Source organism: Eschrichtius robustus, chromosome 12 (assembly GCF_028021215.1).
Source record: "Eschrichtius robustus isolate mEscRob2 chromosome 12, mEscRob2.pri, whole genome shotgun sequence".
In the NCBI taxonomy this organism is placed as follows: Eukaryota; Metazoa; Chordata; class Mammalia; order Artiodactyla; family Eschrichtiidae; genus Eschrichtius; species Eschrichtius robustus.
In genome coordinates this window covers 88092089-88108517 of record NC_090835.1, presented here as the reverse complement: position 1 = coordinate 88108517, position 16429 = coordinate 88092089, and the positions used below count along the sequence as shown (strand labels likewise).

At 41.0% G+C, this 16429-nt stretch overlaps 1 protein-coding gene across 1 annotated transcript in view; it reads left to right on the top strand.

Annotated features, from left to right (window-relative positions):
- The first annotated feature begins 2230 nt into the window (after positions 1–2230).
- Positions 2231–16429, top strand: part of SCGN (secretagogin, EF-hand calcium binding protein) — a 36930-nt gene continuing 22731 nt past the window's right edge. The window contains exons 1-6 of the mRNA XM_068558789.1: positions 2231–2312; positions 3222–3292; positions 7645–7737; positions 11150–11239; positions 15200–15256; positions 15560–15637. Of these exons, the coding sequence (XP_068414890.1) occupies positions 2231–2312; positions 3222–3292; positions 7645–7737; positions 11150–11239; positions 15200–15256; positions 15560–15637 (471 nt within the window). The remainder of the gene's footprint in view (positions 2313–3221; positions 3293–7644; positions 7738–11149; positions 11240–15199; positions 15257–15559; positions 15638–16429) is intronic.

The following is a 16429-nucleotide window of genomic DNA, read 5'->3' as shown; positions in this document are numbered from 1 at the left end:
TCTGTGTATGCAGCAAAGACTATCATAGTGACTTACCATCATTTAACCATCCACTACATTAGACCTTGATTATTACTTCTGACATTTGCCTTGTGTTTTCTTTTTTCCCACTATTTATCAGAAAACAGTCACCAACCTTGTGAGTCCGTATTTATCAGTCTTCCTGACTGATGTTTGACATTATATCCAATAGTTTCCCAGGACCACATGTGATATGTGGATATATGGATACTGAGTCCCTTATCCTCTCCTCCTGCTTTGTTCTCCTATTTTTGTACCCAACATTTTCCCCAAGAATGAAGATATTGTTTTTCTTCCTTCAACCTAAGCCACATTCCTCAAAAATCCTGAAGTCTATATCACCATCTTCCAAATGTGTATGTAGGGAAGATTCATCATTTTAGTAGCTAACCTACACTGAATATTTACTGTGTTTTCTGTGGTTAGAGGTTTATAAGAATTTTTTTCATTTAAACTTTATGACAGTAATACAAGGAAAATACTACTATTATCTCCCTTCTACAGGTGAAGAAAGTGAGGCTTCTTTTGAGTAACTTGACTAATATCACAGCTAGTAAGAGGCAAAGCTGGCCCTAAACCCAGACCTGTTTGCTTCTACATAATTTATTATTATTATTAACTAAAGTCCATTTTTATTCAAATTTTCTTAGTTTTTGCCTAATGTCCTTTTTCTGCTCTAGAATACCACCCAGGATACAATGTTTCATTTAATCATGTCTTCTTAGACTTCTCTTGGCTGTGACAGTTTCTCAGACTTTGCTTGTTTTCTCTAAACCTTTGCTTTTTCTTTTTCTTTCTTTTTTTTTTTTTTTTACGATATAGTCACCTCTTATCCTTTACAAGACCATAGCAATTACAATTTATTGTGCACTGTTGAGAGTGGCTTTGGTCCTCACAGAAACTCTCCAAAGCTATTATAATCCTCATTCTACAGTTGAGAAAACCGAGACTTAGAGATGAAAACTAATGATGCAGGTCACAAAGCTAGTAAGTGATGGAGCTGGGATCCTAACCCGGGACTGTCTGACCATTAGTGTCATGTTCTTTTCAATACTCTAATTTAGGTGGCTTATGTACATGTGCTTTTAAAAAATAAAATTAAATGTTAATAGCAGAGTTAGAGTGCCATAAAGATCGATATTTGGTCCAACTCTCCTACTGCCCAAGCTCCTTCTATAGATTCCTCAACAAAAGGTTCTAAGCACATGGTCAGAAGCCATCAGTATCACTCAGCTCACTGTTTCACAAAACATCCAGTCAAGTTCTGCACAATTCTGATCACGAGAGCTCTGTGTTCTTCCAAATGGTTTTTCCTTTGGTCTTAGTGTGGTTCTGAGGAGCCAAACACAATCACCTAAACTTCTACCTAAGAACTCTGCAGTCGGCCACCATGTCTCCCCCTAGACAATCCTTTCCTGGAAGAGCATGGCATAGTATGAACTTCCCTCAGCATCTTAACAGCCTGATTTAGACCACAGTTCCCTGCAGAATCTCTATGTAGATGCAAGTCCTTATAGTGCATTACGACTCTGCAACGTGCGTGCCCTCTACAATCAGAGCTCAGTAATTGCCCTGTTGACTGTCTCCTTGCTTACTGGTAACCTCTTACCCGCCCCAGAACTATTACCCCTCTCCTCCTCACCCCCACCCTCCCCACACACGACATTTCTGAATCATCAGGCCAAAGGATCCTAACACTGACACCCTTCCAACCCTTTAAATGGGGGAGCTGTCTCTAGAAAACCCCTTGAGACACACGTTTGCAAGGTGAGTGAAACATAAGGGGGATACTTTCTCTGAGTTTGACAAACAAGTTAAGGGGCAAAGAGAGCGAACCATGACCGCCCGGAGACAGATCCTTTCTCCCCCACTTCCCCACAGCGCTGAGGCAGACAAGAGCTCCCCGCTGATGTGCCCAGGACAGACAGCGCGCTGGGCGGGTCAGGGACGACGCGCCATGAAGAGGGCGGGTTCCCAGCAGCTGGTTTCCCCGAGTCCGCGGTGGGGCCTTGGGGACGGCACAGCGACGCTAAGGCGCCAGCAGCTGCCTCGCCAGCTGCCCCCGTGCCCGCCCCTCAGACTGGTGCTCAAAGGAAACCAGAGGGCGAAAGAAGCAGGCAAGAGTGTCAGAAGATACCGTAAAGGAGTCCTTATCAAAGTTCTCTAGCTGTTTCTTGCCGGCGGGTGCCTGCGCTTCGTTGTCAATACCATGGACAGCACCCGCGAAACAACTCAGGGGCGCTTGGACGCCGCTGGCTTCTGGCAGGTCTGGCAGCGCTTTGACGCGGAGGGTGAGTAAAACAAGCCACCTGTACAGCCTTGCTGAAAGGACCTAGAGTTCCCTCTTCCCCATACGTCTTTCCCTGCAGAAGAAGTTGTCTTCCAGCGCTGTTAATGCAATATACCTAACGCAGTATACCTAACAGACGTTTGGTATACTGGAGCTGCACTTCTTGATACCTTGTGAAAGTTCAGGGTGGGAGGAGAGACCTGAAACTACATCCCGGCCCCCACCCCCCAACCTGTGTGTGTGTGTGCAGTGATAGACCGTATATATAATGACAAATATCATTGTATATATTAGAGGCTTGTGGGCTGACACTCGGGTATCTGAAGTCAGCCCTCTCTGACATTTTTACTCAAATGCTCATTTTTACTCAATGACTTTGTTGTGTAACCCCCAGTCTCTCAAAGAGAGGGTGAATTTTATCAACTTTCAAAAAGACACTACCCTCACTCCCCAAAAAACTATTTGAAAAGAACTACTTACATTTGCTTTGTCTTCATTAAAAAAGAAACATAAAGAAAATATCTAAAGTGTGTGTTTTAACCTTGCAAACTAAGATTCAATGCTTACATCTCTTAAATTTTTCCAAGACTGCAAAATCCTTGGGTTAGAGTTTATTCTAAAACTCATGTTTATTTGTGGATTAAAATTCATGTATAAATAGCTTTCCTTTCCCCAATATTTATACAAACCCCAGCACAAAGCATTTACTCTCAAATGTGTATTTGCTATTCACATCCATGTCATCTAGAGGTAGATACTGGCACTTAATTAGAGTTACAGTAGATGGTGTCCATGGGGATTTTATAAATTTGAGATTAAAAACAAATTTAGATGTTAAATGTTAAATACTAAATGTCACATGTTATTCTGTGTAAGTGACTATTATTTATGGATACCTTCTTGCATTTAGAAAAAGGTTACATAGAAGAGAAGGAGCTTGATGCTTTCTTTTACCACATGTTGCTGCAATTTCGTACTGATGTAAGTACTTGTGCCACTAAGCATTAATTTATGTGTCTCTTAGTGAATTATAAAAAGCACCCAAATCTTATGTTGATTTGTACCTATTAATCACATCTGACCTCTTTTCTTCCCTGCATGTAATTTTTCTCCCTCTCCTAGCAGCACAGAGGGATTTAGGTAGGTTTTATGAGGTTCAGCTGTAGCATTTGACATGCTGGTCACTGACTTTTAGTGTGACATTTGTCATCCACTCAGAGATTTTAACTGTAGATTCAAACAACCCTGTTTTGAACGTCTCCTTGGTTATGTCTCTGCTAATGGATTTAAACCTAGAGATAAGGTAGCTCACTTTGTTCAGAAAGGTGGAAAAGATGTTAAGAGCTTTTCAGGCTCTGGGTGTTTAGTGCCTTTGATATTACTCGGATAGCAAACCACAAACAAACCATTCAAAATCATTTTTCATTTTGTTAGAAAGGTTACCAATTTCTTAGGAAATGGCAAACCAGAAAATAATAAACATGCCCAGAGCCCAAGTATAAATGTAAACCAATCCATCCAGTGTCCATATCCCTCCCTGATGGTAAACCTGGCCTTGAGAGACGCAGATTACCTTTAGATGAGCCCTGTACCAAAGCAGAGGAAAAATGCACACAGAGACGCACCGGCCTGGGGCTGGGAGAACCTGGTAAAGACTCCATCAGGGGATACATGGTAAGAGGAGTAGCTCTGGAGACAGTAGCGTTTAAAACGAATTGTGGCGACAGCTTATCCTCAGCTATAGTTTACATGGAAGAATACTGGAGTGCATCACACTTTCACATAGGAGCCCAGTGCGGGGAACAAGCAGCTTGGGGACACTGTTTCTGGGGGAAGGGCAGTCAGCTCAGAATAAGAGAGGCTGCCATCTGCCTCTAACAGCCATACACAGAACTCGTAGTCTCCCTCTCTCGCCCCCAGCCCGTCTGCCTCTCATTTTCCGTCTCTCTTCTGATCTCTGTTTCTCTTATGTTTCTGCCCATTTCTGTTTCTCATTCTGTGTTTCATGGCTCTCCTCTCCCATCATCTCTTGACTTTCTCTGTGACTTCTCTGTCTCTCATCTCTCTCTCTCAGCTCTATTTCTCATGTCTCTCCATCTGTCTTTGTCCCTCTCCTGTCTCTGTTTCTCCTGCTTTCTCTCTTCAGTCTGTTTCTCAAGCTCTCTCATTGTCGCTCCTCTCTCTTTCCTATCTCTCTTTGCCCTTCATTTCTTTTATCAGTTTCTCTCCTCTCCTTTTCTCTTTCCTTCCCTTATCTCTCTGTCTCTCTCTTTCTCTGCTCTGCTGCCACTTACTACTGTAAATGCAAAGGCTCGTGTCATTCCAGAACCCATGGGTCTGACGCCATTTTGTCAAACATGACAGGAGTATTTCAGGAAAACAAAAAGATGAAGGCAAAACCATTCAAAGTCTTGCAATAAACTGGATGGTCGTGAGAGAGTGTCATGGACATATATACACTACCAAATGTAAAATAGATAGCTAGTGGGAAGCAGCCGCATAGCACAGGGAGATCAGCTCGGTGCTTTGTGACCACCTAGAGGGGTGGGATGGGGAGGGTGGGAGGGAGGGAGACGCAAGAGGGAAGAGATATGGGGATGTATGTATATGTATAAGTGATTCACTCTGTTATAAAGCAGAAACTAACACACCATTGTAAAGCAATTATACTTCAATAAAGATGTTTAAAAATAAATAAATAAACTGGATGGTCAAAAAAACTAAACCCCAGAGACTTGGAACTTCACACCTTTTCAGAAAGCTCCTTGCTTTAGTGATTTAAAGAAAAGGAGGAGAAAAGTTGCTGTCACTATTGAAACCGAAAGTGTCTAATTTTCAGTCATGGGATGAGGGGTAGGGCTACTCAAACACTGGGGTCTGCTCTAGACTGAGGACACTGCGAGCTGCCTTCTTCTGGGGCTTGGGCTGACTTTAAAGGCATCGTTCCCATTAGTGAGGGAGAAGGTGGATGCCATCTCCCGTAGCTTGGCTGATCTTACCATCACCCCTCCCTCAGATCTGGCCCATGGCCTCACCTTCTCACACATGGGCAGGCATGGTCCTCGGAGGAAAGGAAACAACAAATGACTCACCAGTCTGCTGTGCAACTGTGTTCAGTGCAGGCACTCCTGAGTCCAGAGGCGAAGGGCTTGGAAGGCTTGCAGAGTCCTTAGGCTAGTGAAAATAAAATTTTGGTGTGCTTAAGAATTACCTGTATTTGTTAACATGCAAAGCCCCAGGTCCCACCTCTTAGGTATTTCAGTACATTTGGGGGTCTGTCTGGGGTCTTGCATTTTAAAAGCACCCTGAGTCACACTGCATCTTCTTTCACTCTGTTCCCTCCAGGAACAGTGATTACCTGTCAGACAGGGGACTGTAATATAATTAGGCCAGTCCTGCTGAGTTGTGGCTGTAGCCCCAGGTGCCCCTCCTCAGCACTTGGCAAAGGAGAGAGGTTTTGGAGCCAGGGGATAAGCTGTTTAAACTGTTAATCAGAAATGCTGTCATCTGCCATTGTTTCCTTTCAAAATGCTGAGGCATTACCCCAGGGAATATAGTTACAGGGACCTTCACTGGGCGCTCCACGACACCGGGACAACCATGATTAAGGAAACTGTTCCTAACTCTGGACTTTTTTTCCTGCTGAGAAATGAATAGGCCCTAAGTATGTCCTTAACAAGAAGACACGTCCCTCTCAGCGGAGGGATAATCACCATTTGTGACACCTACTTTTAATCAGTGATGCCCCACTGGGTACAGAAGCAGCAGCAGGGGGGCCTCCATGACCAGGCAGCCCCTCACCCTGGTGTTTAAGTGTGACAAGCAGTTCATCAGAGGCCTGAATAGCTCTACTTTCCTGCCCTGATTAGCGAGTCACAGAGACCTTGGGGGAAGGAATTTGAAGATTTCTAACAGCAAGCTGCCTGCTAGTCAACCTTGGAGAGCAACCAGCCTGCTTGTAATTACCTGTTCCTCACAGCCTCTGAGGGGCTTGACTTAATGGAACCATCGGCTGCTCTTGCTGCTGTTTCTGTTACCCACTCCCCTCATATCTCTGCCTTTTGTCTTTTCAAATACTCAGAACTGGCCTCTGAACTAGGTCCAGATCTAGCCAGTCTGTTGCACAGCATTGCTTTCTGGGGCTGTGTATGCATTCTTCGCATACAGATTGTAGCACATCCTGGGCCTGTTTCAATGCTTCAGAGATGAATACTCTGCTGGCGCCTAGAGTCTCAGACAAGGTGAGCAGGGTTGGTGCTGATGGGAAATTACAACAGAGGGAGCCCTAGACTCTTTTGTTTTAGGTCCAAGGGATAATCATGGACTTTGGAGTTAGAGGTCTGAGAGGACGGAAGTCAAGTTTCTGTGCCTTCAAACTAAAGGTAGAAGGCCAAGCTGAAATTCAAAGTGAAGACCCACTTTCTTGCGTGATTTCCATTGTGATTTTTCTGTATGATGCACATACACACTCATACAAGCAAACAAACCACACAATCTATGGCGCCAAGACTAAAGAGGCTAATCTCTCATTACTTAGTGGAGTGTCAAATGAGGAAACCTGGTTGGCAGGGATAGTGTAGTAGTATTAGGAAGAATAAATTTAGTATAACTGATCTAGTCTGAAGTCTAGGAATACGGCACTGTTTGGGAGTATCTGAGCCTCTCAGCCCCTACATCAAAATTCATTCTCCATTGTTGATTATACATGTCACCTTTCTTTGTAATAACCCTGCAGTCCATTGATGAAGAACAATTTAATGTGTGGAAAAGGTTGTACAAGGAAGGGATATGTGACGTCTTCGGTAGTTCAATGATTATCTATTTGGTTTCCTCTTTAATTATTTCCCCTAATTATTTTTTTCCTTGGCGAGACCAAGATTAAAAGAATAAACTCTAGCAAACTGGGGACCCAGAAGAGCTGGACTTTTCAAATAGAAAAGAATAAAAAAAACCTCTGAGTTCTTGAGAAGAAAGTTTATATGTTCATTACAAGACAATCTTTTGTCACAACCAAATATAGAATGATGTTCAAATTCATTCTATCAACAGTCTAGTCTCTAAGCTTCTCTTCATTCATATTTTAGGAGCTCACTAGCTACATAGCCTTACCTAGTTAGGATTCTGGTTAGTGTTTATTTGTTTAAGAAATCTCCATCTCTCTCTCTCTCTCTCTCTCATGTGCAACTTGGTGGGATCACTTTCAATGGCTAAGTAACTTACTTTCTAGGTTAGACTAACATAATTATCAGGTTATATACTCTGAATATGTGATATCCTAACTACATTTTTGGAATCTCAGTGGCTTTAATGTGGTTCTGTCTGGCCCACTGTAGGATGCAGTCATGGAAGAAAATGTGCACAAGATGAAACAACAATTTATGTCTGCCCACAATGTCTCTAAAGACGGTCGCATACAGATGAAAGAGGTACCTTTTATGACTGTAACTTTCTTGACTGTACCTTCTTGGGCTATAAATTTCTCTGATGGATAATGAAAGTTTTACATTTGATTGGAAAATTAGAACCCTCTGCAAGGCAGCTGGGTTACATAACATTTCTGAAGAGCTCACTTTTCCTTTTTCATCAGCTTAATAACAGAGAGTATATGATGCTTCCATCATTTTATTTAGGTCAATCAATATTTATACTTATTTTATAATTGGGGAATTGACATGCTGGAGGCTTTTCAGTTACTTGATCTAATATTTGTCTCTTTCCACAGTGTCCTGTTCAAATTCAACCTTGACATAAGGGAAAACGTACTGACAATAAATGAGTTTAAACTTCAGTATCAGTTCCCAATGGAGATTGGAAAGATCTGTCCGTGAACATCATTAAAAACAAAACAGAGAGCAGCCGCCTCTACTTCAACTCAACCCACACTTATTAAGTACCTACTAAAGCAAGGAACTGTGTTAGGCATGCAGTGCCAGGCACAGTCTGTCTTTAACCTGATATTTTTCCTTCCAGTTACAAAAAGGTTTACAGTTTAGAAAGGATTTCCACACATATTATGTTACTTTACCCCCACAGTAGCTATAGAAAATGGGCATGGAACATTATCTCTATTTTACTGATGAGGAAACTAAGTTACTTTCCTAGCATCGTATGGCCAGTAAGTGGCACTGGATTAAGTTGTAACCCACTTATAGGTATGAATCTATACAGGTTTATTCTATAGAGTTATAAATCCATACATAAAAATGAGCTGCTATGAAAGTAAGATATTTATTTCATAGACAAAAGTGCCTGCTAGACATATTACCTGAAATCTGAAGAGCTAGTCTCTTAATGCTGTCGTACTTAGTCAATAGTGTTGGTGAAAACAGTAATTTTTCTTCAGAAAGTTACGATAATAAGGCAAGATTATGTCTTCTTATAAAAAATAGACATGTTCACACCAGGAGGCTGCCTTTTCAGAAAACTACTAAGCTAAACTCCAGATTTATGAGTGTAGCTGTTTCCAAAGTTTTCACTAAAAGGCAAAAATTATTTATATAACCAATAATAATTGCATTATAATTGATGTAAACGTATCAGTGTATTGATTAATGGAAAAGTAATTGTAAGCATCAAGCTAGAAATACCAAAGTATTCATAATTACATGTTCACGGTTGCATTCTCCAGCCCACAGAACGGAGCATAGCGTTTAGTGGTGCTCAACAAGTATTTGTTAACTTAATAATAAATGAATGAAACATGGTAAATAATGAAAAACTATGCCATTATCTTACCAATTACTGGTAGACCTTCCTGAAGCAACTGGGAACTTGGCTAAAACTTTGACATCCATGCCAACCAACCTGTCATGGAGTCCTGCCAATGAGCATAACTGAGGTTGTTTGCAGAGAAGCTGATGGTATAGGACTGCTTTGGTCCCCTTAAAACCTCATGAGTCTGTGAGTGTAAAGAGTAGCAAGGTCTCTCCTACTGCCTCCTGCTATACCGCTGGCCATTTCGCATACTCCAATTACAGGTACTTGTGACATAAAATCAGCTCACCTGCACACACTTTAGATATTTTAGCACAAAACAAAATGGGAAAGGAGTCACATCTAAGAGCCAAAGTGAAGCTTGGGGATGATCTGTGTACTTGATTTGTCCAGGGCTCCTCTGTGCCACTCTGGTCAAACTGAAGACAGAGTGCGTTCTAAAGACTTAGGGCTGGTGAATTACATTTTAATTTGGCTTCTTAGCCTGTGCCACCCCATGCGAAAACACACTTAGTCCTGAAGAGCAGTTCTCAGCTGACCTTGTGTGGGTGGGTAGGAAAAACACAAAGTCAACAGGTGAAATATGAAACCTTGGCCAAGTGACTTCATCTCTCTGAGCCTCAAGTTCATCATCTTCATCCACAGAGAAGTTACCACTGACTAAATTTTTAATAGGTACCAGGGACTTTGCTGAACAGTTTATAAATAGTGCCTCACCTGACTTTTAGTCTTCACATAAGCACCAGGATATAAATATTATTATCTCCATTTTACAAATGAGGAAATTGAGGCACAGAGGTATCAATTAAATTGTCCAAGATCAAATAATAGGTGAATACAGAGAAGGAATTTGGATCCACACTAAAGCCAACCACATACTGCATTGTGCTGCCTCCCATTAGTATTAAAATGCCAATACTTATATTTACCTGAAGGATTGGTGTGAGAATTTAATGAGATGATAAATGAAAAGTACATTGCCAGTGACTGCCATGGAGTAGGTATTCAATATATGACAGCTGTTATTAACACGATGTGCCCTTGAGCTGACCTACATCCAACTAGAGAATATGAATGGGAGCATGGGCTAATCATTCCTACAACCTAGCAGAAGCATTTGCTCTGGACTTCCTCTGTAGCATTGAACAAGATACTGGAAGAACTATGGCTATAGAAGAAATGGCCACTGTTTATGGGGGACAATTCAGAAAGAAGACAGTATACACTGAAATACCATAGGTTTGGCAAAGAACCCAGCCAAACATGCCTATGAGCTGAAACAAGTGTTACTGTCACATAGGGGAAGAACATGTTACCTTTGTTCATGGGAGCAAGGGAAGTAAATCAATAGAACTGGTGCTCATATAGACAGCTGGACGGTTAAATTTACCACAAGTGAACCAACTTTTAAAGTATCAATATAGATGCTAATAATATAAAAGAATATAAACCATAGCCAACTCAAGAATCAAGCCAGACAGCAATCATTCCTGCTTTTGTGTTCGGCACCGAAGTGATCTGTATACACAACATCTCACCAGCACAGCATAGGGGTTAAAAGTGTGGGCTTAGCTGAAGTCCTGACTCCACCACTTACTAACTACATAATGATGGCAAGTTCCTTATCTCTGTGTAGCCCAGTTTCCTTAACTAATAAATAATAATAATGATGTGTTATGCACCCTATAGGTTGTTAGGATTAAATGAGTTAGTATATATAAGCATTTAGAACAATTCATGGCACATATAAAAATTATTGGGTATTTTTATTTTCTACTATAATTATAGAGTTGTTAATACAAAATTGGAGCCTCTCAGAATAAGGTCTGGAACATTTTAAGCACTAACACATTTATTATTAAATAATAATAAAGACGATTATTATTATTTTGGATTGTAAGCTCATGGAAGACAGATACTCATAGTGTTTCATACCTAGAAGGGTGCAATACTTCTTGAAAGAATCAATGAATCCAAAATGACAATCAAGGGCACGGAACTACGTGTTGGGCTCTCCATCCTGAGAGATCCAAGCCCTTCTGCCCTCTAATATGTTCCTTGATGCCTTCTACCCACGGAGCCCTGGCCAGTGTCACCAGCTGCGATCTCTCCCTTTTCCTTTAGCTTGCCTGCATGTTCTTGTCCGAGGATGAAAACTTTCTTCTGCTCTTTCGCCGGGAAACCCCCTTGGACAGCAGTGTGGAGTTTATGCAGGTAAGCGTTTGGTTGTGTCTCTATGGAGGGTGAGGCCAGGATCCCAGCCACCTGCTGTGGCTGCCACCACTCCTGCCCAGTCCCCAAGGGAGAGCTGCCCACGGAGGACAAGACCAAGCAAAGAAGCCCTTGTATCGAGCCTGGCCCCAAGCCCCAATGTGCTCTCTCAGTGTGCTGACCCGGGCTGCCCCTGAGCTGACAAACTCCTTAGCCTGGGCTAGAGGAAGGCTTAGAAGAGGGGCCCGGCAGGCACCTGAGGCAAGTAATGGGAGGGTAGGGTGGGAGCCGTGGAGCCTGGAGAGCACATGCCCATAAAGAGCCCAGAGTCCTGTGAGCTCCAGCCAACTGCTGCCTTCTGGGAATGCAGCCTAGGCATCTAGACTCTATGGGAAATTACTTATTATTAAATGTTGGCAACTAATTCTAGTTTTGATGGCACAGTATGGTCAAAATATAACTTATTAGAGGGCTGATGCAGCCAGCAGGCATCTCTTTGCAATCATTGTGCCAGAATAAAAACAAAAGGCAGAATCAATGGCTCCTCTTATCTCCTCTTTCAGCCTCTAGGTGTTACTGTCTGTGGGTGAAAAAAGACCAGGGAAGGCAGGCCAGAGCGGCAGATTCAAGACAGCTCCTGCACTCAGGGCCCCATTCCTGAAAGACTTACCAGGTCCCCACTTAGGAGATAATAACTTAGCACCCTTGTGCCCTACTTTATTTATCTTCTGGCCAAGTGGAAGTTATGAGAAATGGAGCAAGCACTTGCATAGACAATTCACAGAAGAAATATGAATAGACAATTGATATACAACAGCAACCAAAGAAATGCAAATTAGAAACAACTAACTTTTCCAAAGTGGTAAAGATTTTAAGAGGATCAACAAAAAGATACAGCGCTGGCAAGCAAGCACTGAGACTGTGGCTCGTGCTCTCCGGGCAGGCACGCACACTGGGATAATTTTATGGAAAGCGATTTTGCAAAAATGTAATCAGGATTCTTTAAAATTTCACAATCCAGAGTTAATTTAAAAAAATCTTTACCCTTTGACTTAATAATTCTACCTCTCCAAGCATCTATGTTAAGGATATAATCAGAGATGCAGACAAGTTTTCTACACAATGATGTACATTAAATATTTCTGTTACTTAGTATAGTTAAAACTGAAAATAACATAAATGCTTAACAATGAAAGAAAAATTAGGTAAATTATGATACATTCATACAATTCATTCATTCCACAAATACTTATGTGCCCCTGCAGTATGCCAGAAACTGCTCTAGGACCTGGAGATTCATGAGAGAAAAACCCCATTGTGGAACTTTATGCATCACTGAAAATCAAGTTTTCAAAGACTATCTAATGACAAGAAGGAAATGCGTTATGGTGTTAAGAAACAAAATTGTATATGTGTTATGATCTTAACTTTGCTTAAAAAATTATTTACCCTAACACCCACGTAAATAAGACAACGGGTAAATACACACTAGATAAATATTGGTTTTTTTTAGGGGTAAGATTTTGGATAATCTTTATGTTCTCTGTACTTTTGTATTTTCCAATTGTGTAGAATCATTGTTCTATTATTTACAGATTATTTTAAATGACATTTTCAAAATAATTTTAGTTGTGTTTAAGAATGCTCACAGAAAATTTTAAATGAAAATAGTAGACTACCCAAGTGTGTAGGCCATATGACTTCCCCTTCATTTTGTCACATATATAATAGAAACACAATGAAAAGGAAACACATAGAAATGACAAGTGACTATCTTGGGGTAGGAATTTCAGAAGATTGTAGTGTTTTTTATTTCAGTAATTTTGCACAATAAATATGATTTGCTTTTATAATCAGCAGAAAGTATTAAAATGTTATGCCTATGTAGGCTTGAATAATCTTGAGAAATGGGAAAAAGAAAGGTTCCATAATGCCATTTCCATCTTTTTTTTTTAAAAAAAAAACTTTCTCCATTTTTCCTCCCTCCCTTCTAGTTTGTCAATTTCTTCTGTAAAGAAGTGCTTTCTCTTTCTCTACCCAATTAAAAAAAATATTTTGGATTCTTGAATTCTTTATTTTTAAATTAAATTTGTTATAACCTATGTACTCTCCTATATATTTTAAGAAATCCTACCTTAATGTCTTTATATTCTCCCTGAACTACAGGACCTTAAGACACTTTAACTATCAGCTCACTCACCATTATTGTCCAGAATATTAGTTCTATCTTGTTTTCTTTAATCCCACAAATTTTACGTTAACAAGATATGTTTCCATTTGCCCACATGTTTCCCATTGTGTTTGTACATCATTCCTTCTTCATCTTAGATTTTCCTCCTTTGTGTTCTTCCTTCCTGGAGTATATCCTTTACCAAGAGACTGTTGGTAATAAATTCTGTTTTTGTTTGCCTGGAAACCTCTTTATTTTGCTTTTATTCTTTAAAGACAGGCATATATAGTAGTCACATAAAGATCTTTGGTCCACCAATAGCTCAGGTGCAGTAAAACTGTAAGATAATTTAGATGGAAAATGTTTGGGGAACAGCATAAAAAAGCAGGTAAAAATGTTTTTGTTATTTGAAATTCTCATTCTTAGTTCTGGTATAGTCACACCACTGAAGTTAGGATATAAATAACATTTAACCAGTTGATTTTCTAAGCCTGGTTAGATTCAGGCAGAAACGTTGGTGACAGGGACTGAAAGGGGCAATGTTTCTGAACACTTCTCACTAAATATCAGCATCTCCTACTATCCCTGCAGGATATTCAGGCAGGACCCTAGCTGTGATCTAGAATTAAGGTCCCTGCAGTTGATGACTCAGGTAACCCATTCCACATCAATGAAACATCTGTCAATTAAAAAACATACTTAATGCTACTTTTTCATTCTGTATAGGAGTTAGGGAACTTGTTAACTTGTGAGGCTTGGATATGGAAAAAATCAGAGGTGGTCAAAATCACACCATTTACTAAAGAAAGCAGTTCAATGTTTCCTTAAAAATATTCAGCTGTTCTGTCTTCCAGTTTAAGTAACTGTATCTTCAGCTGGATGAATGCTGTTTTTTGTGGGGTTTTTGGCCACACTGCACGGCATGTGGGATCTTAGTTCCCCGACCAGATATCGAACCCGAGCCACCTGCATTGGAAGCGCAGAGTCTTAACCACTGGACTGTCAGGGAAGTCCCACGAATGCTGTTCTTAAACCAATGAAAGGGTTGGCTTGCTACTGGGAATTATCAGAGATGTTTTATTCCCTTTACCTGGAGCCAAGACCACAAAGGCAAGATTCCTTAGGGGCCCTTTCTGCCGTGCAATTTATTTTGGGGAAGTTCACCTTTGCATTAAGGTTATTGCTGTTCGGGGTTTTAGTCTTATGTGGGTGCCTCAGTTTGACTTCCCACCTTGGGTGGCCCCAGCATTTGTCTCCCGTCTACCTTGTGTGCAGTTTTCTGATAAAGCTACAGGCTAAGTTATCAGAGATCAGTAGATGTACCTAGGACAGACTTTGGTTTCTGTCATGCATTTTGTGCTTTCCTATCATGTCAGACCTCTTAGAAGTCCCCTCACTTTCTTGCCAGCTGAGCTATGTATTTAAAGAGTTGTTTTTTAGAGTACTCTGCATTTTTAGGAATTTAGTACAAAGAAGATTTCATAGTTTGCCATATTGCCTCCCACTGAAGGTCATCCCTTGATATCTTTCCATTTTGAACTTTCCATAGCTCCCTTTCAGTGAGTGCACTGTGGTCCTCCTAAGTGGCTCTAAGTGAATGCAGTGAGTCATTTCTAGTGAGTTCTGCCCAAACAATATCTGTCACCAAAGAAAGCCTAAAACTCTCTCCATGCAAAGTCTTAGTTGCACCCAGTTAAGTACTGTTATCAGATGCTGAACCATAGTAGACAGCAGCATAAGTTGACCCCAAATTATTTGAGGATAAATGGATTAATGGCTTTTGTGTATTTCAGATTTGGCGCAAATATGATGCTGACAGCAGTGGCTTTATATCAGCTGCTGAGCTTCGTGTAAGTGTTGCCGGGAGCTGTGTCTGGGTGAAGGGCGGGTTTGCTCATCGCTGGGAATTTGATTTATGTGTATCATGAGTTTGATTTCTGTGTTTCCAAGAAACATGGATATGAATTTGTTACTTAAAAAAACTGATTCGCGTTTAGAAGGTTTAGAAACTGTATGTCGGATTTACTGCTTGCTAAAAGCATTTCAGTTCCTTCCTAAAACAAACCAACCACAATTCTTAAAATACAGCCTCTTGAGATTTTTAGGTTTATTTGCTCACTAGGTAAAATGCAGCTCTTCTCTTGATGTCACAGAACTTCCTCCGAGACCTCTTCCGCCACCACAAAAAGGCCATTTCTGAGGCTAAGCTGGAAGAATATACTGGCACCATGGTGAGTAACTGAGCAATGCGATCTCCATGAGGACAGCTTCTCCGCTGCCTCCTCACGGCCCAGAAACATTGTCTGGTACAGTGGACGATTCTACTCATTTAGCAAGTTGATTTAGAGCAATTGGGAATCAGATAGATGGGAGATGTGTGTCCCACCTCTGCCATCTTTAGCCATGACCTTGAGAAACTGTCCAGCCTCTCAACTTTATTTACTTCATCTGAAAAATGGAGATTAATAGTATCTAGTTACTGCGAGGGCAAGTGAGTGGATGCATATGAAGCACTTTGCAGAGCATCAAGGAAATAAGAAATGTTCAGTACATGTTAGCTCTTCCTGTAGTGGTTGTTGTGGTCCTTGTTGTCATTATTTCACTTGCCCCTCATGCCATCATGTGACCCCAGGACTATTTCAGCGTCAAAGCTCCCTGGAAAATGGTGAAGTAGGAGAAGCTGCCTTTGGTGAACTCATCCTAATATTCTGTTTCAGTTCCTAACTTGATGCTTTTCTCCCAGTGCTAATCAACAATCTGTATTGAATTGGATCTGGCTTCTCTACCATTTATCTCCCCCCGAGCCCCTTCCCATCCCCAGATGTGTGCTTCATTCCAATCAAACTCTGTAGGTTTCGTAATTAACAAGCACGGAAATTGCTGGTAAAGGTTTAATTACTTGTGCAATTGCTACACTTATTATAGAAAGAGTTCTCGAGTAGACGTATCTTACTGAACCTTCTGGTGAACAGCCACGGAAGCATATCACTGAGAAGAGTTTTATGGATCCCTGTTAAAATGGG